Below are 25,479 nucleotides of genomic sequence, written 5' to 3'. Positions count from 1 at the left end.
GAGATTTTCAAACCAACCCAGTCAGTAAGGGTATCCCATAAACAGTGTCAAGGATGCCAAAGAAACACCAACCTTGACTGTCCTTCCCGAGTAAGGGAGGTGAAGGAGGAGAAGTGGGATCGGACGGGATGGAGGGAGATTAAGTGATGACCCTGCCACTGGGCAGAAAGCTTGCGATTGTTCATTAATAAGATCAGCCACCAAGGACAAGGAATGGCGAGATGGAAAGTGTAGGGGTGGCTTTACAAAAATGCGCGTTAACCTTCGACCTAGAAACGAAGCTCAATTAGCTATCACTTGCGTGCAGTAAATTGCGTGCAGACAGTTGACTGAACTGCGATTCACCAGTCTACACAGCTCAGTACTCAACAACTTGGCTTCCTATTACAAAACAAAATCTGACAGCTTCTACGCGATGCCCCTTTCATATTAAAGAAAGTTTTAAAAAATTTATATTTTGTTCATGTTTTTTTTTGTTTTCACATTATCTGCAAAAGCAGGGTTGGGCGTGGAATGCATCTGCGTCCGCTGTGGTCCGACGAGCGGAGATGCTAGGAAGGTGACGACGGATGCTTTTGTGGAGCCCACGCTGCTGTGAATGTGCGTGTTGCGTTGGTACGTGCATCCTGTTGGAGATGGCTGAGTCTCTCTCAGGCACCCCCCCCCCCGCTCCAGCCAGTGGTCACTATCATCGACAAAAAATGTAAAGTTCAAATGCAAACAGGCCTCTTAAGATTCGCAAGGGCACGATAATAATTTGCGTCTGATCAGCAGTGGCTCAGGGTGGAACGATGCATGAGTTATAAATCGATTCATACGCATTTAAATCAGCGGTGTGAGAAATTGATCATTTCCAATTGGAACATCTTGTATACAATAGGTTTGTGTAACCTACACTGCCACTACGTTCATCACAACACGAAATAATCCGTTCTGTTATTTAATTAATATGTGACACCTAAACAAGGGGGAAGGGGAATTAATTACAGGGATACTGTTGACTACAAAAAACACCCAACCACCATGTGCAGCGAATGGTGGTTTATCACTTAATTTGCCTATTGCGAATCTAAAGTTCACAGTTCCTTAAAACACCCATTAGAAATTCTGGACATGGTCCACACGTCGCTCTGCCATGCACGATGGGGAGCACCGACTGGCATTGGGTTAGCGAGTGGCTATTCAACCGACATGGGAGGTAGTGGTTGCGGTGTCATTTTACAGGGCTGTTCACGGGCACGGTGACTTCACGCCGCAAGGACAGCAGGAGCCTCACTTCTTATCCTCGCACTTTGACACCAAGGGGGCACCAACTGACGCCGTTCGGAGCAAACACGCGCAACGCAGTTTCGCTCGATAAGCGATAGCCACGCGAGTGAAGACGTCTTCGGCCACTCGGTGGGTTCTGACATTCCCCCCCCTTCCCCTCCTTCTCCCGATGTCGAGTCCAAGCAATGCCAAGTGCTCGCATGCTACGGCTGGGCCAAGAATCTTTGGAAGCCGGCATGTTTTCGCTTGCCGATTGCTCCAACAGACGTGAATGCACCTCTGCAAGCTTGATGAGCCAGTGCTTTTTTGGATCCTGGTTTAGAGCCCTCGGGGCAAAGAGTGAAATCTGACTGGCGCTTCCCTGGTCTGGACAGGTTCTCGTGCACAGCTGGTTTTTGAAGGTCTCCACCCAGTCATTTGTGACTGTACATTCGTGATGCAACGACCATACGCACATTGCTTGAACTACCACATATATACAGTAGAGACCAGGTACAAGCACAACCCTTTTGGGAGAAAGTCCAGCTGTGCTTATATTTGGAGTGTGCTTCTATCAGAAGTTGCCCTTCGTCTTCCCCCTCCCAGTGTAGTGTAAACGTGTGTTGCTTATATAAGAACAGTGCTAATCCAAGAACTGTGCTTATTGCCAGCTTTAACTGTACACAACCACTCTCATCTGCGTTGAAATTAAGCGTGTTTTCCAATGCCCATGCACGCTAAAAAATTAATTCTAATTTTACTATCAGCACTCTTGCATTTTTCCTATTATCAGAGTCACTGTGCTAGAAAAAGTGGCATTTAATAATTTAATAATACAAATCTAGATTTCATAATTGATTTATTTTTCCATCAATGAAGTTTCAAACTCCTTTAGTGGTGAATTAATCAGATCTGATCATAATGATGATGACTCTACACCTTCGCCATCCCTACGCCAGGTCTCCTTCTTCGTAAGCCAAGGCGGGTTTGGTGGCTATTTGCACATTTGCTTGTAATCCACCGGGTGTGGAGGGGCCAAGGGCTCGCAGATCACGCAAAAATGTTGCGATACTCCTTTCCCGTGGGCGTCGAGCACCGGCTCGCCCACGAGAAGGCAGAGCAGCAAGTGGACTCATTGTTGCCATCTGTTTCCATCTGTACGGGGATGGTGGTGCCCTCCCCTCCCCCACTTGCACATGTGTGGATTTTCTCCATGGGCTCCGGTTTAATAAACACCCGGCATTTAATTGGCTGAAAACATATTCAAATTAAAAACCAATGCAGGACCCTCCTGAAAAAAAGAGTCCTTTGGACGCAGTGTGATTTTCCAGGATAAGTAAATTATTATTATTGATAAGTAAGAGAGACACTGCTTTTCTCATTATGGTTCCAGCTGGTTTAAATGAAGCTTACACCAAAGGCCATGTGGCCAGATCGCTGAAACGACCCCGTAAGCTTTTGGAAAAGACAGGAAGGCGCAGCTATAAGATGATGGATGATGCCTTCGTGGAGCAAATTGAAAGGAGGACATGGTTTTCAGGTCTCCTAAGTTCCCCTTTCCTGCGATGACTTGTTATTTAAACGTTTTTACTCGTGTACACGAGTTGTTCTCACTTAAGTTGCAGTAATTTTCTCAATGTTTCTGAATGTTAATGTCATGTTTTTTTATGGTTAAGTTACTGATAATGCCACACATTAATAGGAAGCCATTCTGGACCTGTGCACTTTTAAATCTAAATTGAAAACTAATTTCTTTAGAGCTGTTTTGTATTTAGTTTATTGTACTTTCCCCCATACATCCAATAAGCACGGTTGGCTATGTACAGTGCAAAAAAAGTTCGACATACATTCAGTAAATACATTAATTCACCTCGTCATAAAAAAACTAAACATTCCTTTAAAACATAAACGGCCCTGGACATGTGAGAAAAAGAGCTTCATAGCTCATCAGATTCCTCCAATATAAATAAAGATTCTGAATTCGTATTTGTTTTAGCATTACCATTCACTTACAATGTTAAGTGAAGAATCAGTGTAATCTTCATTCTGGTTTGTGACAATTTGTCAAAATGCTGCGTGGTGAACCCTTCCACCCTTCGTAAAGAAAATAAACAAATAAAATATTATTTAAAAAACATCAAGTGCAAATACTTTTTTTTACTCCAGAAACGAAAATTATTTAAAAACATTGTTTGGTGATACTGCGGTGTTGGCAGTGGTGCGCAGAAAACAACAACAAAAAACCTTGCATTAGTCAATAACAACACTGCATTAAAATTAAAAAGATATAATAGGCGACGTTTCGGGCAGGCACCCTTCTCCATAGCACATAATAACTTCATATCACACGAATAATTTATGTGCTCTGAAGGAGGGTCGTTGCCTGAAACGTCAACCACTCTAACACATTCCTGCGGACGGAGCTGGTAGGAACGTTGGGTTGTTCGGTCAATGGCCAGGGTCAACGGCGGCGTGGTGTATTCCGCAAATATTCCCGACTGTGGGGGAGGGCACAAGGCACCACGGGGTGACCAGCCTCCCCACCCAGCCCCACCCCTCCCACCCAGCCCCACCCCTCCCACCCAGCCCCACCTCTCCCACCCAGCCCCACCCCTCCCCACCCAGCCCCTGCCTGCACGACGGACACAATAATCCCCTGTGGGCTGGTGTAACCAGGAAGTTCCTACCAGTATATTGCAGTTTAAGGCCACAGCAGTGTTACAGACCGGTGTGTGTCGAGTTTTCTACACGCGTAAGATCACTGCAAAGCGTTGCGGCTAGTAACGCATGCGGTACGTTACACGGGAGCTATTTTAATGGCACAATTCAACCTATTTTTATGCAGCTTCGAAAAGGCTCAGAACAATCTCTTGATGCAGCGGAGCACGTTGCGGACATCAGTAACAGATCACCGACAGAAGCGAGGGCGAAACTGCAAATGCTGCGACATAAGTGGCGCGCGGCCCGTCGAGTACCGAACGGCCGAGATCGACTCGGCAAAAATGGGCCGACGACTCCGAATGTTTAGTTGTCGTGAGCGAAGCTCACAGTGAAAGCAGCATTAAACGTAGCATCCACCACATGGACCCCATGCACACCACACAGAATCCCTCCGTTTTTTCCGATAGATGTCTCAGCTTGGGCCAACATATTGTCGGTATTTTCCAGTGAATCACAGGATGCACGATAATGCAACAATTCTCACTGAAGCACACTCCAGTAAAAAAAACCAATGAAAGCGTGTGTCATTGGTCATGACGAATCAGAAATGTTGGATTGAAAACAAATTTCTTTAGAACTGCTTTTTGTGTTTCGTCCTTACTTCTTCCCCACACCGCAGTTTAACACGGTTGGCTCTGTACGGTGCGAAAATAATTTTAACATGCTTAACGTACGTTCCTGTTGACTGAAAAGTAAGAGTTATACGTAATGTCAAATTAAGAGACTTGACAATACGTGATCAACTGCAGCACCAGTCACCGTGGGGTTTCCACACTCCGATGTTTGGGAAACAACTCTGCTTTATTCGAAACAGAATGTATTTGTACGGGTTGAGTAACTTACCGCTTTACAGCATTAAGTACTTTCTCTTGAATGGCTATTGCTCACGTCACGTGCTGAAAATTACACGTTATTTTTACAGGAGCGTTCCCAATTATAACTGTGTGATGGGATGGAATCCGTCACGTGTAGCCGATTTGACTCAAAACCTATTCAACGTCTCCATAATGCATTAATGCTAATAAATATAAGGGACGTATATTATTTTGACCATGTTCGCGAATGAGAATATTTTTGTTGCAAGAACACTTTTAACCGTGGTACCGATTTACCCGAAGCTCTTTTATTCTGATGGGCACTTATTAAAAAAAAAAGGTGAATTGGAAAACCCGATCAGTGTAGAGCACTTGCTTCCTCATTCGCGTCAAAGAATATGGGCCTAGCATTCACACAACGACATTCCTGCAGAAAATTACAAACCTAACGCATTAAAATGCTACCTTTTCCGTTAAAAGCAGAGGTCGCAACCGGGTACCCGATACCTGTACCCTACCCGATGCCCGGCTACCCGTACCCGGCCAGGTATGGGTACGGGTACCCGTTTGCGACCCTGTTGCGGCCGGGTACGGGTAGGCCGTGAGTCACTGGTGAGTAACTATTTGTCACTCATTTCGGGTAGAGTATGGGTAGGGAACGGGTACCCGTACCCTGGTGCGGCCGGGTACGGGTAAGGAATCAAAACCCGTTTGTGACCTCTGGTTAAAAGGCAGCGCTAGTTATAAATGTGTTGGAATTTCCCAGCCCCCCTCGCCCAAGAAAACACTTTTTAAGCCGTTTCTCATTTAAACATAATTTTTTTAAGTACAGTGTGTGCACGTTAAGTACAGCTTGCGATCGCCTAATTCAGACGCGGAATAAAATAAATGGCAAGCAACTAAACATAGCTCGTGATGTCAGCGGCTGGTGGGAAGTTGTTCCATCGAGGTATCATAGTCCCCGAATTAGGATTTTCCAGAGGGTTGCGCAAAAGCTTGAGAGATCGGGGGAGATACGAATGCAACTCTCGCCCGGCGATCCGTTATTAACCTTTTCACCCGCAAAATTGTTTTAGCTACACTGTGTCTGCCCGTGTGAATGAAAAAAAGCTTTCCTATCTAAACATTCTGAAAAAAACATAGTTAAGTCCAGCTTTAATTCATATTGAAACATTAATTTTAGGGGTCGATTTTTTTTTAAGGCTAAAAAGTAGTTGACAGAAACTCAGTGGCTAACAATCGCAAGCAAAATATAAAAGGTATTAAACATGTCTTGTTGAAGGCATTATAGCCAGCATTCAATGAGCCACAAATACTTTTACGACATGAGGGTTCTACAACAGATACATTGAGTAACACAAAAGACAAACTTAAAGATCCTAACGAGACGAGGTTTCCATATCGGAAGGAAGTACCAGACCCTCTGTGATCGTCACGCACCCTCTATTGAGCCAAGAGTTCTAGATAGCATGGAGTTGGCCAACTCTCTATGATCCTAATGCTTTCTAAAGAGACATGAATGAATTCACTGAATAACGTAACTATGTATGATGTGGCCGATGGTTTCCGAAAAGATTATAACCACCAACTGTATCCTTGACTAGAAAAAGAAGAAAGAAAGAAAGAAATTTTCAGAGGACTTCACTTGATTGCTATCACGATCGAAGTGGCCCTGCACCAGTTCAGATATCACTCGTCACTGTTGGCCATGGCCAGTAATTGAAATTATGTCGCCAGGTCCATAATGCGCAGTGCGTAAACAACTGTGCCACCGCAACCTTAACTCGGCACCGACCGGTGTGGTGAAGTATGGTCAAAACCCCATGACTGCAGCGGTGTGGGGGGGAGGCTTCAGCAGTCGATTGATGAAGGGCTGCAACTTAGCATTCAATTAATAACCAATCGAGATCTTAACAATTTCTCCCAGCTTTATATTCTTGCTCATCATTATTAAATTCCCCACTGGTATAAAAAAGTTGCCGAAAAATGTTTGAATGCAATTTGCAAGATCCACGAATCAATTAAATTGTATATGGCGTGTTCTATGCATACACATGCCTCTCACGCGATCGACAGGGTCTGCTTTTCGCTAAACATTTCGCTAAACATGCGACAGCAGCTCAAGAACAGAATTGGGATTTTTCACGCGGAAAGAGGTCTTGCGGAATCACTACGACCCATACAATACCGATGACAAGGTTTGGGCCGTTTCATGTCACAAGAAAATACACGCTTAAAAAAAAAAGCAAGGATTGTTAAGCGTTTAATCAATTTTGTAAACAAACAGCTTCAACTACGCCCATTGCTAAAGGCTCGAGTTAATAAATTTGGTCAATTACTGTAATGGTCAACTTAAAAAAAAGGGGAATTTTCTTTTTTGGTGACGATTGGAGTTTAATGGACTCATTTCGTCAGTTGGCAGAAAGGGCAGTGTGCTAATACTTTACAGCACTACCCTATCTTCAAGGCTGCCTGCCAATGCTGCAGTGCTTTGGTGGAAATGGGGTATTCTGTCAACTTTATCATGGCATGCCCGAGCGATGACAAAGACGTCAACAGAGGGGCCGGTTGCCAAAGAGGAACGTAGCGATTAAATGAGACATTCATTAAAATCGTTTCTTACATATCTGGTAAATGAAGTGTGCATGCAAGAATCGATTGTGCAGGGTATCCATGAAAACGTATCATCCATCATTAAATAATTATAAAATAGAAACCAGTTTAGAGCTTGATCGATAAAACTATACACACTAACATACTTGCAAACATGGTCGAGTGAAGTTTTTTTTTCGTATTAGGATCATCCTTCTAAAGCTTTAGATGCCTGCGATGGCATTGGTGACGCACACACACACCATATCAATATTTAACAGCCGCGCAGGTGTTTGGTAACATCCTGTGTATGCATGTCTTGAATGTTTCTGTTACTTGGCATTGAAGCTGACTTAGAGCTTTTTGGGGTTTTTTTTCCAGCACAGACTACTTTACTTCACAACCCCATCCCTGACATTCATAACAATGACAATTCATTGAATTACAGGAGCAGGTGAGATTGTTACATCTCCATGACTGAAACGACCATCAAACCCTATGTTTGTCAAACATGCCATCTTGATGCAGCAAATCTGGCTGTAACGGTCCCACCTGATGACGGAGACTTGTGTTGCCTCCGAAACGTCGTGATTTTATTGTTTTATTTTTTATTAATTTTTTTATTAATTTTTATTTCATTTTTTACCTACGTGACTTTACCGGAAGAACTAAGAGTATGAATCCTTGCAGTCACGAAAGCTTCAAATCTAGAATGCCATTTTAACTTTTGATCCGAGTGTGATAGCCCATTAACAGAACGCTCAAAATTGGCTGCAAAATCCATTATCCTATTAAGGTATGGAACATACAATCCTGTCACTAAGAATGGTGCAAAACCCACTATCCTATCACTAATACTGGATATAAAAATAATTTTTATCCAACTGGGTTTTGGACTCCACCATTCTATGTTTGTGGAGCCAGCAACACTTTTTATGTGGCGACTTTGCTATTTTCTTAGCTATTTAATAACTGCCAAATAATATAATTCTTCGTCAAGTTAATTAATCAGACTCATCAGATGTACTCTTGTCTCGAAACTACATCAAAGTAATCTAGTTTTTTGGGTTACATTGCGTTAATATAAATATGTCGTTAAACCCGCCACCACCCAACACAGCCAACTAGTAAGGTTTGTCACGTATACAGAACATGCCATTCGTTACTAGTACAACACACCGGTTGTGTGTTGGAGAGCAAATCCACAACATTTACAATCTGAGTATGACGTTACGCCAGTAATTACAACTAGCATCATCAGCGGACAGCCAGATTTGTGGATAAACCTTCCTATTTAATTCTTTAAATAGAGAGATAGGTATTCAATCACAGTAGTTAGATTTGTATTAAATCTTAGATTACAATGTTGTACAATAATGTAATGTATTCTTCAGCAGACATGGAAATCTATTGCCCTAAATAATACCCCACTTGGCCATAGGGTTTGTTTGACCTAACCCAAGCATACTGGCCACAGCAGGTAGATGGAGAGCTCAAGGCAAATTCAGAACATCATTCAAGTCACCGACATTAGTCATAGCCGGGAACTGGACTCGGGTCCATCGCATTCGGAGCACAATGCACGCAGCAATGCGCCCGCCACTCTGCCAAATTAAGTTCTTATTTAAAAATTGTCATATTCTTGAGAGCAGAATGCTGCGCATTGAAAAACGAAAAACCTAGGCAGCCGAAGGGGGCTGGCTTGAGTCGTTGAACGTGTAACTGATGGCAATCACAACATGTTGAGCTTATCCACCTTTGACTGCTTGAGGGATTGGTTGCCACTCATGAAGCATACAGGGAACACTGTCCATCAGAGTGAATACAAACATTTTTCTACACTACTACAAACTACAGGTAATAATCAGTTAAAATTCACTGACAATATTTGCATCACATTATCGATGTTTTTACATTAGTATATGTTGTACTTAATGGGTTTTTGCGACTCCTTCCAGCGGCAATAGGCCACGACATCCACGACAATTGTAAAAAGTCAATAAATCGCTATTTAAATCAAATCGATAACCGAGATCATTACAATTGCTCAAATTTAAAGCAGACTAATGTTTACACCACTCCTGCCAACAACGACTACCAGCAAATATGGAACATTGGGCCAACTTTGATCAAAACGTTCAAACCACATGCCAAAGCAAGTCGAACGCTGCATGTTTACTGCTTAAAAAAAAAACAGAACTATGCGATTAAGATTAGTGGTTGTATGTTTCCTTGAAACTAGTACCAATACCTTGGAAAAAGCAGCACAACAGTTTATAAATACAGTGATACATCGATATACGAAGTAGATGCGTTCCTGGAGCCTCGTTAGTATGTTGAGACTTCGTATATTGAATAACTTATAACATTAGTACTCGGAGGATGCGTTCCCAGCCTTCGTAACTCACGCTATAAACACTTCATAACTTGCTATTCATATTGTAAACAAACACAATTCATGTTGAAAATATGATATTTTATACTGTACAGTATTAGAATAAAAAAAACTGACGAATAAAAGAAACGGTAAAGAAACGTTATTTTATTCTTATGTATATAGCACTGTAGAGCAATTAATTTGTTTATAAATGGCGGTGCATTTATTCATTATTTTACTAAATTTTAGTTTTCTGCGTAAAATAATGATGACAAATCCAAAGTTCGTTATATACCAAATATTTTGATTATCGAATATATGCATATCGAGGTATTACAATTGCGCAGTGCAATGTATTTTCATCATGACGTTTACACAACCACCATCTCTCCCAGGAACTCATTTCTGAAGAGTCCTCTGGCTCAAAAATATACAGAAGCATGTGGCTGCGCAAGTAGATCAGCCCACAGAATGTGTGCAATGCCGAAGCTTCACTTAAAGACAGGTAAAGCTCACAGCAGTCAAGCTACTTGCAGAGCTAAAATCTCAGCTTAATTCAAGGGTTTTCATCATCGTAGTCGTCGTCAATACATAAATGGCCTGTATCACCAAGGAAAGCCTGACCTTTGTCTCAATCCTTTTTCAGGAGGGTCCTGCATCGGGTGTTTGGCCAATACCATTGAACAGAATTAAAATCTGAATATTTATACTGGAGGAATCCGATGAGCTATAAAGCTCTTTTGCCACAGATGTCCAGTAGGGGTACAGGGTAATAACGTTACAACAACAAACAGTACAAAAACACGACAGCAGTGCAAAGTACAAGAAAGGTAAACAACTCACCCAAAAAACATAAAACTAAACCTTCCCCATCCTACCAGGAAAATCCCACTGAGGTATTAACTTATTATACAGACGCGAGCTGGCCACAAATGACAACTCAACCAAGTGGCTTGTCACGTGGAAATTGATAGCAGATAAATAATCATCTAAATGCGTGTTTCTAAATGTGGAGGGAAACCCCGTTGGGTTTGTGGGAGTAAACCTGAATACCTGGACAAACCCCACCAAGCATAAAAGGGGGATGCACACACACCTCCACACAGATAGATTCAGGAATGCATTGCTGGACTGCAAGCTTGGGTAGCTCACATCGACGGCAACCTGGCGCAGCGAAAAAGTCTACAAAGTGCTGAATTATACTCAAAGATAAAAAAAATATGGTATGCAATTATATTTACAACTCAACAAAGGTCACTACAATGGTCTTGATAACGGATGTACGGTATTGCAAGAGCAAAACAGCGTGTGATCACGTGCTCAAACTGTGGAAATGTTTTCGAGTTTATATTGCGCGGTCACGCGGCCAATTCCGTCAGTGTTGTCTTTTACAACGCGTGGTGATAAGGGGGGAAATAAAATCTACGTAAATAAACACGTGGGTCTGTGGGGTAATACCAGGCCAGAGCACCGAGCTGTCATCACCACCGAGCTCGTTGAATTCAAAACCAGGCAGCCACCCGTGAATAAACCGGGTTTTCAAGAGCAGTAAGTCTATGGTCTCGGTCCGGTGACAATTGATTGAACTAAAAAAAAATTGGTTCCCCCCCCCCCCCCACTTAATCTGGATTTTTGAGCAAAATATTTTTTTCTCGCAAATGTTTTAACTTTCATTGACATGCAGTAAAACACTATTTGCGGGGCATTTAAACGATACGCCACGAGTGTGTCCAGAGAGAGCTATTGAAGTGACATCATCTCTTCAGGGGCCATTCTCTTGACACAGGGTGGTGCACTGTTAGCTGTGGCAATTCAAAGTGAGAATTGGGACTGTCTAATGTTGATGACAACACAATCGGAATTGATATATCTTAATAGATACAGAAAACACAAGGGCAAGTTGATGATGCAACACACTTTCATTGCTACACGAATTCATACTCTTTGGTTTTTTCGGTAAAGTCGTGTAGGTAAAAAAGAGAAAATAAATAAAATCATGACGTTTCGGAAGCAACACAAGCAACCGTCATCAGGTGTTGACTGCTCCAGCAAAGTTACTGAGGCGTGTGAAGAATTCATGTTGAAAGTTTTATTATAAATGGTTGACATAGCCGCAGGTGTCAATTATGTACCCACACATACATATTGTCCTATGGACGATTTAAATGCTTTGGTTTAGGTCATCAGTGTACATTATCTATCTACTGCTGTATGAAGCCACCCTCTCACCAAACATTGTAGTCATCCCTCGTGGTCCTGCGTTGCCCAAATCCATCTCCGCTCCTGCGTGCGAGCTGATACAGCTGCTCCATCTTTGCGTTTCCCCTTCCATTCCATGACCAGTCTCGTCCATTAGTGATCGTCCTAGCCATGCCCACCACTTCACTTTTTTTTTTAAACAGTCAAAAACGATGTCTCGAAATTGCATTTGTTCTCCGACGAATGTATTCCTCTTTCTCTCTCAGGGTCATTTCCAAAATGCATACTTCACACATCTTTGTGTACGTCTCAGCTTTTGTTCCATGTTCCTTATCAGTCCATGTTTCCGATCTGTATGGACCCCCCCCCCCCCTTTAAAACCAATTTGCTGTGTAACTCAGGAGGGTTGTAAAACAAGCTACATAAAGGACAATTGTCCTTATAATACAGTACTTTCAAATATTTACCCAGAAAAGCCTGACTGAATTTAAAGAATATATTTCAAAGGGTCTGGTTTGTAGTTATGTTTGGCCAAATACTATTAAATAATTTTTGTTTTTCGCATGTGGGAGGAAACTAGAGCGCCCTGATAAAACCCACACATGGGGAAACAACTTCATCTCCACTGTACAGAAAGTCTGTTAGAATCTACTTTCTGTACTGCCTCTCGAAGACGCACATTCACTGCATTTCAAACGTTAAGCATCTCATATTAAGAACAGGACTCGCATCACTATGTGGTCCATTCATCCTGGCCCTTCAGATGTTTTCATATTTCATACTCTTATGGCTTTCTTACCCGTGAAAGTCTCACCGAGCCTCGTGACTTTTTCGGCAGGCCAATTGTAACCCCCTGCCAGTACGGAGCGATGGTGGGATTATAAATTCAAATTCAACAATTTGCGGTGTAATTTTTACAATTTGACAACTTTGCACAATGACGCCGGCACACAATGGCCTACCCTTGCAAATCACGTCACGGGATCTTTAACGGTCCAATGTGAAGCAGACGGCGTGTATTTTGTGGTTAATAACACCCACGGTATGAACCAGGACGGCCAATGGGAATCCGACGCAAGAACCTATACAAAAAGTAGTGAACGTGCTGCGATGAGGCAACGTAACCACCCAAATTAAGCGACTTTCGCCACTTGTACCATGTCCAAGTGTGTCGAAAATCACTACAGTTTTAATTTAAAAATTTACAATTTATATATATAAAATCGCGAATCTGTCCGTCTGTCTGTGGGTCGCCGGACCATACGCAGTTTCATTGGACGGCGATTGCCCCTGGCAACGGGTAGCGACGCCTTCGCCGCGGGGTGGACGCCATTTTTAATTCCCGTTAAAAATAGGCGCACGCATTAACACGCGACTCTGAGGTAAATTCGTCAAAGTTTCACGTCCTCTTCACTCCCCCCCCCCCCCACCACAATGTGTGCAATTACTATTATAGGGTCGGTAGATTATAAAATTATAGCGATTAGACAGTATTATTGTAGCGCGGGGGGGGGGGGGGGGGAACGGCACCCGTACCCAGCCTCTGCCGGGTGGGCAATTTAGGCGAGGCCGGAGGCTCTGCACGCTGCTAGGCCTCGACACCCACCACGCGACTCTGAGGTAAATTCATCAAAGTTTCACGTCCTCTACAGAGCGGTGAGGGAGGGAGAGCGGTGAGGGAGGGAGAGCGGTGAGGGAGGGAGAGCGGTGAGGGAGGGAGAGCGGTGAGGGAGGGAGAGCGGTGAGGGAGGGAGAGCGGTGAGGGAGGGAGAGCGGTGAGGGAGGGAGAGCGGTGAGGGAGGGAGAGCGGTGAGGGAGGGAGAGCGGTGAGGGAGGGAGAGCGGTGAGGGAGGGAGAGCGGTGAGGGAGGGAGAGCGGTGAGGGAGGGAGAGCGGTGAGGGAGGGAGAGCGGTGAGGGAGGGAGAGCGGTGAGGGAGGGAGAGCGGTGAGGGAGGGAGAGCGGTGAGGGAGGGAGAGCGGTGAGGGGGGGAGAGCGGTGAGGGAGGGAGAGCGGTGAGGGGGGGAGAGCGGTGAGGGGGGGAGAGCGGTGAGGGAGGGAGAGCGGTGAGGGAGGGAGAGCGGTGAGGGAGGGAGAGCGGTGAGGGAGGGAGAGCGGTGAGGGAGGGAGAGCGGTGAGGGAGGGAGAGCGGTGAGGGAGGGAGAGCGGTGAGGGAGGGAGAGCGGTGAGGGAGGGAGAGCGGTGAGGGAGGGAGAGCGGTGAGGGAGGGAGAGCGGTGAGGGAGGGAGAGCGGTGAGGGAGGGAGAGCGGTGAGGGAGGGAGAGCGGTGAGGGAGGGAGAGCGGTGAGGGAGGGAGAGCGGTGAGGGAGGGAGAGTGGTGAGGGAGGGACTCAGCCTCAAAACGAGTAACTGGTGTGGCGTATTAACATCGCCACTGGGGAGACAAAGGCGGCCGGGCGTGGTGGATCCAAGTCCCGGGCGAAGTCGGGTACTTATGCTAGTTGTGGATAAAACATCCGTACACAATTGCATACTGTTGGTTGGGAAATACTTCATAGGATCTCTTTAATGTCTGCTTTAAAAAAAAATCCATAAATGGCCATTTAACACCACCCTGAATCATGAGAATTAATAAAATACTGAGTAACAATACCGTAAACAAGTAAGTTATCTTTCGAACGAGGGACTAACTCATCAACCGATGCAACGTGCTTCAGAAGTGCTATGTGGTCAATGCTGAATTGCAAAATACTGCATTGTAATAATTGTCCCAACCCAATCGTGGCTTTTAAGGTCAAACATTGCACATCTGGATCTTTCCGAGCCAGTGCTGTACAGACCACATTCCTATGTTGGATATCAGTATAGCATTAATCATACTCTTGAATGTAGAAAAATGCTTCCTGCCAAACATCCCAAGGAGGACCCTCCTGGCAATGAACCTTGAGATTCAGTGAACTGCTCTAAATACGATACGGTGGTGTTACTACTCTATTAGACAAGTAAAACTGTAGTAAAATACATACCCCCAATAAAAAATTGGACACTTTTGTTTGTATGTATGTTGAACTTCTTTCACACCGTATGTAGCCAACCGTGCTAATCACAGGTGTGGGGGAAGGACAATAAATTAACACAAAAAAGCAGTACTAAAGAATAGAGTTTTCGATCTAAATTTAAAAGTGCGTAGCTCCAGTGGCTTCCTAATATCGGGAGGAGCGTTCCAGACGGCCGCAGAAGCGCATCTGAAATCGTGAGATGCAGTGGCCATCTTAGACTTAACACAAAAATGCAATGAAGGATATTTGCTTTCCATATTAAATGTTGTATGTACATCGCCAATTAGCAATATTGTACCACACTTTATCGACTGTATAATTTGTATAGCTCAGTACCGAAACACCGCACGTGTTCTATACTCTCGTGCGTAGCATGTCAAGTGTGTGATCACGACGGCAGCGTGAAATCACGGTCTTAACCACCACATTGTTTCACGCTGTTTTCAAAGTGAAGTAATGGACAACTCCAAATGACGATTTTCTTCACGAGCTGTGAGCACCAGTGATCGACATTTTTGGGAGGCACCGCGAGATGTTATTGCGTGTCATTTCGAACCACATTTTTCTAGTGGTGGATACCCAGATTTGTCTTTCGTACATGACTACAGTAGACCTGGAAAAACAATGTACATGTAGCGTGCCTTTCTGGTCATGGTGATTATTTGATTATGTGTGGGTTGCTGAAGGCGAGAAGAATAAAATGTGGGAACATAGAAGTATAGTGCAACAATGGAAATTGCTGAAATGCCCTCTGCTGCTCACCACGTAGCCTCGCAGCAGCCTATGACAATCCGTTCTACCTGGGGGTGGCCCATCCAAGCATCATTCGGGCTCATACCTTTCCAGCTTTTTGTTTTGCGTGAACCATAACGACATATGACAAAAGTTATCTACATTTTTTGTCAATTTATAACCACCATGTTCTAATGCGCCCAATGTCATCAGACTGCAAAATCTAAGCAGAGTTAGTGTAAGACAAAGCACTTAGTTTGTAGTCTACTACAACAGGTATTGATTGTCTCATGTAAAACCTTGACTTTAAAAAAACACTGACCAAAAATGTTCACCATTCTAATCTCATCTCATGTTTTATAAATGTCGAAACCTGTCCCATTACTCTGTTTTAAATTAACTTAAATTATAAAAAAGTAAAGATAGAAATTTGAAGTCATTTACACTTAAATATACAATTACAGTGCATTACTGTGTAGCCTTTACACCACGCCCTACAGGAAAACTTAGAATGCACAGGAATTTCTGAAAGCCCTTTTCCGCATATTGTGAACACTTTGTCAATCATGCCCTTTGCTGGATGAAGGCCTCCCCATGCTGCGTTTGTCACGTCGACTGTTTGACCACAGTTGACCACACTGGTCAGTGTGAGTTTGTGAAGATGTGTGGCACCAAGACTGGTTTGGTTATTAGTTACCAGCGATGTCAGTAAAAGGGGAACCAAATTGAGGTCCCAAGGGGTTCACTAAGAAACGCACTAACCACTGCACCACCTTCTTGGTTCTTTCGGTAAAGTCACGTAGAAGGAAAATAATAAAAATAAAACATAATAAAATAATTCTCACGACGTTTCGGCCACAACGCAAGCAGCCGTCTTCAGGTGGAGAACAGGTCTGTCAAGTAGACAAAGTCATTTGAATTGATCCATTTTAACGGCTTCATTATTTTCCTTGAGTAAAACCAAGCGAGGGTCCAGTGACATCTTGCTCGCAAAAGGGATCCGAGATGAATGCAGAAGTCAGAGTACTTCGTATAATCGCAACAAATACAACTGGCATTCATGCAAAATAGTGCACCGCATTTGAAATAAAGTGTAATACTATTTTATTTAAATGTCATCATTTAGTTGTAAGTGCAACATAACTGACCAAAACAGCATTAAGCAGTCTAACGTTTCCAGATAAAACATCAAGCGTGCAAAAAATTGCATGTTTCAATGCAGTGTAAAGCACAACTCCATAAATCCGCGCATTCCTGAAATTCGCGGATTACCCTCGGTTCGCTAATCCTCCGGAGCTCAGCTAATTCCTCCTGTTTACCGCGAAATACGGCGTCGACTAAACATTAAAACATATATATAGAGGACAGACCTACAGTACACGGTGTCGCAGATGACAGCATCCGAGAAATGCCACTCTCCCCCCCATATCCAGGCAGATGAATGGAGTTCTGAAGCATGTAAATGTGTGCTGTCAACCCACTTCTGGATGAATGCCTTACTACCACCGTGCGGTTCGCGGAGCTTATTATACCATACTTCACCACGCTAGTCGGCGCGGGTTTGTCAAGGCAATGACGTGAGAGCTAACAAGTACGGTACAACAATGGATTTTGTGGCACGGGCCTCTGCTGTTAACCGCGTTGCCACGCATTCTATCACGAGCAGCTGTGCATGTTGGTCACCCAGCCACGAAACATCGGGGTTAAAGCATGTTTTAGTACATGCAATTCAACTTAACTAAACTCGAGTATGTACTTAGGGAGGAAGTGCAAAGGTTGCCCATCTTACCATTTTCAAAAACATTGCTTGTGAATATCCCATGCGTGCTAGCCAGTGATACATTTGTGAAGGCAAATGCCATTATGGTGGGATAGATTTAAAACAAAAACCCAAAACACACGTATACAAATGAAAACCAATTTTTTTTTCTCTAATGTCGTGTTGTATACGCTGTCCAGGGAAACGGAGGATGACGTTAATTATAATAACAGTAAAAAGCAGCATTTGGATTTGAAAATGGTCCTTGTTGCATAGATTGCGTAATTGTAAATGGTGCTAAGTCCAAATATCTTTTACCAAATCACACTACACTTTTAAACACGTACATCAGCTGAAAAAAACACGACTAATTCCACCACAGAACACATCTGCTGTCTATAACGGGACCCAACGGGCTAACATTTAGTGAAATTGTATCGTGTTAATTTGCTAACCGCTCTAAAATATAAAATGTTGTTTAAAACCCAAAAACTTGACGTCACATTTTAAGTGACTTTAATCCCAACCAAAGGGCACACTCTGTCGCATAACTTCGGACACCTAACGGTACGTCTATTGTACGAGATATTAAAGGTTTAGACACTGCAGCATATTGTTGCAACAAACACAAGATGTACAAATGGCATGTTTTTTTGTTTGTGAGAGACTAAAGTTGTTCGCATAGCGCGACCACCCTTCGCCGCCCGCCTCTCGACGGGGCGAGGAAGCCCTCAGCCCCGTGCCAAAATCTAGGCAAGACCGAGGCGCCCCAACAGCAACTAGGCCCAACCTCGGGCATTCATTAACGACGCAAACGGAGTTTTTTGTTGTTGTAATATATCACATCACACAGCCCATTCCATCTCGATCGTTTACGTTGCATATGCATTAAAACGCGTAGTGTTACAGCGATGTTATCGTGAGACACGAGAATGGGGGGGGGGGGGGGGATAAGGCCTTCATCCAGCAGTGGATCGAACATGACCGACGATGAAAATGATGGCTTTGAGAGAGACCGATTGGTCCGACCCCCCCCCCCCCCCCCCCCATTACAGCAGTGGACTTGAACCACCACGACCCCGATGAGGGAACATTTCGATGAGACACGGGCGTGGGGACAATGCTTCATCCAGCAGTGGATTGGCGATGGCTGATGATGATGATAATGACGATGATGACGGAGCACGCACTAGGCTTGGATGGATGTTAAGAGTTTCAACTCCATCCCTCTCCTCCTCCTCACCTTCTCGAAGTCATGTCTCGGGGCAGAGATGTCTCCTTCTCTCCTCTCCGTCCGTGTATTTGTTTTATTAACGTCCCCTCAGCTCGTTCAGCCCTGGCCCCTTCACCGCCGCCGCCACCACCACCGGCTTGCCGCTTCTGCCGCTGCTGATAAATGTGCGTGGCCGCCGTTGGGTGGCGAGGCGCGAGGAGTGGTGGAAAAGTGGTGGCGGTGGTTGGTGCTGGTTGTGGTCACTGCCACTTGCACCGCTGCTCTACTTCTCTCTCGACTCGCACCCCCCCTCCACCACAACCACCCCCACCATCACCCCCACCCCCCACCATCACCCCCACCCCCCTCCACCACAACCACCACCACCACCCCCCACCACCCCCCTCCACCCCCCACCACCCCCCACCAAGCTTGAATAATGACCGCGGTGAACACCACCACCCGACGCTTACCATGTTAGAGGGGTGTTTTTGGGGACCTGCACGTTGAGAGCTACTGCGAGGTTGTTGCCCGATCAGATGGGGGGTTTTTTTTATTGTGTTTTTTTCAAACTTAATTTGGAGCTTTCGTGACTGCAGGAATTATTCTTTGGTTCTTTCGGTACATATCAACAGAGGAATTTAGCATGTTTATGGAAAATGCAGATATGGGATTAGTCACTACTTGTGGAATGTGTAGGTAGTGGGGGGGGGGGTCTCAAAGTCATATTATGCTCGTTTATTATGTAGGATTAGCAGTCATATAGGGAGGAAGTAGGATTATCAGTAATAAAGGGAGGGAATCTTTTTTAATAGTAAGGAGCTGCAGCAGCCAAACCACCACGTAAAAAAAAACTAATATATATACTACATCTGCGGTACTAAACTCTACTCACCTGGTATCGACAATCAAGGGTATTTCCCTGTCCCAAGACGACCTACTTGTCAGTTTTGATGTGGTTTCCTTATTCACCAAAGTTTTTGTACCTGACACCATCGCAATCATTGAAGACTTGGTTCATCAAGGACTGAATACTGAGGAACCCTCCCTGGTGAGACACTGCTTAACCAATACATGCTTCACCTGGAATGGAACTTTCTACAAACAAATTGAGGGCACCCCAATGGGCTCCCTCCTATCTCCGGTTGTAGCCAATGTTTTCATGGATAAATTTTAGACTTACGCCATCCAGACTGCCACTCTACGCCCGACCTTATGGAAGAGGTACGTGGATGACACTTTTGTCATTTGGCCACATGGCTGGCCTGCTCTAGACCAATTCCTCGACCACATCAATTCCATACACCCAGCCATCAGATTCACCATGGAAGTCGAAAAAGATGGCAAGCTACCCTTTTTGGATGTCCTAATTGAAAGAAGACCTGATGGTTCAATGAGCCACTCTGGCTACAGGAAAGCTACCCATACGGATGCTTACCTAAAACCAGATTCCCACCACCATCCATCCCAGAAGAATTCCCTCATCAAGACTATACACCATAGTGCCCAATGCATCTCCAACCAGGAACACATTGCCAGTGAACTCAAGCATGTACGCCAAGCTCTCAAGGCTAATGGTTACTCCGACTACACAATTCGCAAAGCCATCACTCCAACCATTAAGAAGGATCCTCATGAGGAGCCATTCAAAACCATCACCTTACCCTACATTGCGGAGGTCACAAAAAAGATATCCAAAATCCTGAATAAACACAAGAACCAGGTCCGATTCAACACAGTACATAAAATCCGTGATCTGGTCCCGTCTGTAAAAGACGTGGTTCCAGACATACAGTACCCTGGCGTCTACAAACTAAGTTTCCTCTGTGGTAGCAGTTACATTGGAGAAACCAAACGACATGTCTCAGACCGCATCCGTGAACATAAAGCAGACCTGAAACATGGTAGGATGAACACCTCAGCCGTGGCAGATCACTGTTATAATTCAGTAGGCTCACATGACATTGACCACTCCAAGACAGAGGGTCTCTGCAAGCCATCTGGCTACCATGAGAGATTCGTTCATGAGGCGATCCACATATACAAACACAGAGACAATTTCAACCGAGAAGATGGATTCTGGCTCAGCAATCATTGGAAGGACGTGATAAACCATTTCGGGACTTAACTGATTGTGTTCACGTTTACGGTGACTTTCAGACCGCAGTCCACTCGCTGGAATTGACTTTTGTATTCTCCTCAGGGAATGGATTCTTTACTCTGCTGCAAGTCTCCTGCCACCACTCTCCCATTGACATATTTATCTTTGCTTCCTCTTAGTACCTTTCACGCGACAGTCAATGGTATAGTGTATAGCAGATTGTATAATAATAAATAGTATAAAAGTGTAATGTTTAATATAATGTACAAGGTAATATATAGTATAGTAATTGTATAGTGAATATACAGCAGTGTGGTATACAGTAGGGTGTGTTGAATAATACATAGTGTAATATTACAATGTATAGTCGAAGGTATAGGGTGGTGTATAGTAACGCAGTGTATAATTTAATGCTGGGTTTGTCTATGGTAGTGTATAGTACGGGGTATATCCATGTGATGTAAGAAAAAAGTTTATCAGGAGGCATATATTTTTTGCGACATAGAAGTGTAATGTATGACTTACTATTAGTAGCTCAGCTTTTTGGAGAGTATATTGAGTATATTGATGATATTGATGTAGTCTATATTTTAGTTTTTTTACGTGGTGGTTTGGCTGCTGCAGCTCCTTACTATTACAAAAATTCCCTCCCTTTATTACTGATAATCCTACTTCCTCCCTTTATGACTGCTAATCCTACATGTTCATTCAGACAGCGTCTGAATAAACATCACCAAGCTTGGCAGCGTATATTTAAGCTGGGTTAGGGGCGTATTGAAACGGCTGTACGCCGCATGGACCTAAAAGGGGCCGACCATAAATGACGTCACGCACCTGGGGGGGGGGGGGTGGGTCAGACATTTGTGACGATGTGTGACGAGGGGGGGGGGGGTTGAGAAATGTGACGTCACATCAAAATGCGCAACTTTAAATAAATATAGACAACACGTTCTACTTAATTAAATAGACTTTTTAATAAATGTTTTCTCCTACAACATTAGAGTGCAGCGCCACATTAAATACGCACTACAATGACAATAGTTGAAAGCGATTTGAAGCATGTTTTACTTGGGAGGGGGGGGGGGGCAGAGCTTTGTGACGTCATATTTGAGGGGGGGGTCTGACTTTTTGTGACGCCGTGTGACGAGGGGAGGTCAAAATTCGTCCAAAATCACGTGACGTCATTTTTGGACGGCCCCAAACTCAATTTCCATGTACAGGAATACGGGGTAAATCGTGTGGGCTGACACGGTATGGGATCGAACCCACGATCTCCTGTATACCATGCGAGGGAGTTAACATCTCAGCAGCGCGGTTCTTCAACGGGAGCGTGAAGCTCCCTCTTCCTCTCTGGTAGCTTAAGAATGTAGATAAGTATCTTTGTAAACGTGACAATCTTGTCAAGTGGTTTGGTGGGGGGGGGGGTTAATGACAACAACATTTGCGCTAAAAAGGTGATTCATGACCGGAAATCAAATTCAGGTTGCTTAAGTTCACAGCGCCGTGTGATAATATAACCACTGCGCGAACCACTCCCTTCCCTGACCTAACACACAATGCCATGAAATGCACAAGCTCAGGGAAATTTCCACTGTGGTGTGCGTGTGTGGGTGGGTTGGCATATATAATAACTAGGAGGAAGCGGTGGCGGTGTGATTAGCGCGCAATCCGCTACAAATCTGGCTACCCGAGTCCGATTGCCGGCTGTGGCCAAGGCTAAGATCGGTTGCGAGTGATATAATTGAACCAAACATTTTTGGGGGCCCTCTTCTTCGCGAACCCGTGGATCGACAGAGGCCCGTAAATTATTATGCAATTACGTACAAAGAATGGTACGGGCATTTCTGCGATGGGGAAAAAGAAACGGTGCAAACGAGACAGGAAAAAAAAACGATAACACGAATAATGAGGCAGGTAGTGGGGGAGCGGTGGCAGAACGGTTAGCACGCTGTGGTACGAACTCGGCCACTCGAGTTTGAGTCCCACTCACGGCCAACACCCAGTGACGATGATCCGAACTGGTTCTGGACCTCCTCGAGGTCGACTCGGCCTCAAACGAGTACCCGGTGTGGCGCGTAAACATCGCCACTGTTAAGACAAGGACGGCCGGGCGTGGTTGCTGGCACACACCCACCCCGGGTGTCCCTTCATGAGTGTAACTCGCTCAAAGCACTCGCCCCAAACAGTTTGTTAAGGCTGCAGAATAAGCGACGCAACCGCTGCCACTGCCGAGGATTCAGTGGTTCGCATCCGGACAGCCGCCTGTGGACTGAACCGTGATACGCAGGCGCTGGTCAACGAATCAAGGATTCCAGCCCGTTATGCGGATTCAAACGCAGGAAATAAACAGGGTTAAGCCGGGATAATGTTTGGATGGGTGACCACTACGCATAAAACAGGTTTATCAGGCTGCTGTTGGCATATCATGTATTTGCCGTGCTGCCATTCAAGATGCGCTTCTGCGGCCGTCTGAAACGCTCTTCATTCCGATATTAGGAAGCCATTTGGAGCTGTGCACGTTTAAATCTAAATTGAAAACGAGAACGGTGTTTGTGTGTTCAGATTGTTGTCCTTCCCCCCTGCCTCCGATTTACAACGGTTGGCCACGTACGGTGCGAAAAAAGTCCAACACACGTACATATACCTCTACGCCTTCCACAAGCCGTCCCATCGGTGTTGCCCGTTGTCACCACGAGGCCACTCGTCGTGCCAACGCGCAAGGGTCGTCGATTAAAAGGCGCTTTATAAGTGAAATTAAGGGGCCATCCATAAATGACGTCACGCGATTTTGGACGATTTTTTACCCCCCCCCCCCTCATCACACGGCGTCACAAAAAGTCAGACCCCCCCCCCTCTCAAATATGACGTCACAAAGATCTGCCCCCTCCCCTCAAAACCATATTTCCATTTTGAAAATAAAACATGCTTCAAATCGCTTTAAACTATTGCCATCGTAGTGCGTATTTAATGTGGCGCTGCACTCTGATGTTGTAGGAGTGTTGTTATAACAATTAGTGTTGTTATAACAATTCTATATTTATTTAAAGTTGCGCATTTTTACGTGAACCCTCGTCACACATCGTCACAGGTGCGTGACGTCATTTATGGACGGCCCCGAATATGAAATGCGTATCATGTTCCTGCAGTTACTTATTAATGATTCCTTCAGAGTTCAGACCCGTTCGGCCTGCAAGTTGCACGTGCACATGATGTTGTGGTTCAGCAGAAAATCGCGTGAAAGTCACGGAGGTTGCGTTAGAAGGCGAGATTTAATAACGTACTCGAAAAAATAAATGAAATCGACCAACAAAATGATGGATGAAAAAAGCCCTCCATTTACGCGTCGAGGATGAGTCCGAGAAAAACGTCGTGAGAATTATTTTATTCTGTTGTATTTTTATTATTATATTATTTCCCTTCTATGTGACTTTACCGAAAGAACCAAGAATATTATCTTATACCCTAACGTGAATGGATCCATCCAGTCACGTTGGGAAATCTTGTCACTTATCAATCAATCCACTTTGACTGGATTGGCGTTACACCACTGCCAACAACACATCGGCACCATCAGATAAGCGTGCGTTCCCCCCCTGCCACGAAATCAGACGCCCCCTTGTGGGCATATTAATGTCGTACGGCATACAAACCTGCCTCTCATAAACTAAAAACTATTTTTTATTTTACCAGGTAAGGCCCACTGAGCTATAGAGCTTTTTTTCTGAAGCGACCTGACCACAAATGATCGCTCAACGAAGTGGCTTATCATCATTATGTGGAAATTCATAGCTGCCAATTACTCTAAACGCGTGACGTTGATTCTAAACGTGGAGGGAAAAACCGGAGCGCCCGGAAAAAAAATCCTCGCGACCACAGGGAGAACATGCAAACTCCAAATATACAGCAGGCGTCAAAGTCGAGATCGAACCCACAACCTCCTGTATACCAGGCGAGGTAGTTAACATCTCGCCAGGTCACCTGTAGTTCTGGGATATCTCCTTCCACGAGCTGTTTTCTAACACGTGGTGGATGCACCGGTTTGAAATAATTCCGATAGGATTCTTCATCACCATGACTTGATGTGTGGAGCAAGAAATAACGCTCAGTTTACTGCACATAAACCTTGCTGTACGTACTGCCCTCAACATAAATCAAGTTATCCAACTCGTGCCGAATATGATAAGTAAATTTTTTCCCCCCTAAACCAAGCTGAAAACCTTTTCCAGCTGAAATCTACAAGATAAGCGTTTTCTTGTTTTAGGGTGTCATATTCCTTTAGGCAACGGTCATTTTTCATTTCTTCGCTCGTTTCTCAGTCCGCTTGTCCTGGTGAGGGTCATAGCTACAGACTCTAGATCTTTCTGGGGTATTCCCAGGCGTTCGTATGAATGACAAACGTTAATTATTTAAGACGAAACATAATTTTCATTCGCTGAGAATTTAAGTTACTCAGACACAATGGACTGCGCCAGCTCCCTCTATGGAGGAGGCACTTAACCTTTGCCCTTTCAGTCTGACGCGACAAGTTTAGCTTGGCAGTAGCTGGTGCAGCCTTTCAATCGTGGCCTTGAGATCGATTGCAAGGGCGCTCTTTAAATTAAATGCCTCTTACGGTGATCCCAGCCATCCCCACCGACCCGATCGGCCCCAGGAGACCCGGTCACGTGTTTTGTAACCCTGTGTGGTGCACACATTTAATTTACG

General features: G+C 44.5%; 1 protein-coding gene across 2 annotated transcripts in view; it reads right to left on the bottom strand.

Moving 5' to 3' along the window:
- The window catches only part of LOC133352296 (tyrosine-protein phosphatase non-receptor type 11-like), a 104,868-nt gene extending 85,953 nt beyond the window's left edge, over nt 1–18,915 (bottom strand). For both annotated transcript variants that reach the window (XM_061567857.1, XM_061567858.1), the window contains exon 1: nt 18,705–18,915. In XM_061567857.1, coding sequence (XP_061423841.1) covers nt 18,705–18,718 — 14 coding nt within the window. In that variant the 5' untranslated portion in view covers nt 18,719–18,915. The remainder of the gene's footprint in view (nt 1–18,704) is intronic.
- Between the last annotated feature and the right edge of the window lie 6,564 nt (nt 18,916–25,479).

The sequence above is a fragment of the Lethenteron reissneri genome, chromosome 40 (genome assembly GCF_015708825.2).
Source record: "Lethenteron reissneri isolate LAM-NWPU_2019-01 chromosome 40, ASM1570882v1, whole genome shotgun sequence".
NCBI lineage: Eukaryota > Metazoa > Chordata > Hyperoartia > Petromyzontiformes > Petromyzontidae > Lethenteron > Lethenteron reissneri.
The sequence above is the reverse complement of the archived record's forward strand: the minus strand, read 5'-3'. Positions and strand labels throughout refer to the sequence as shown.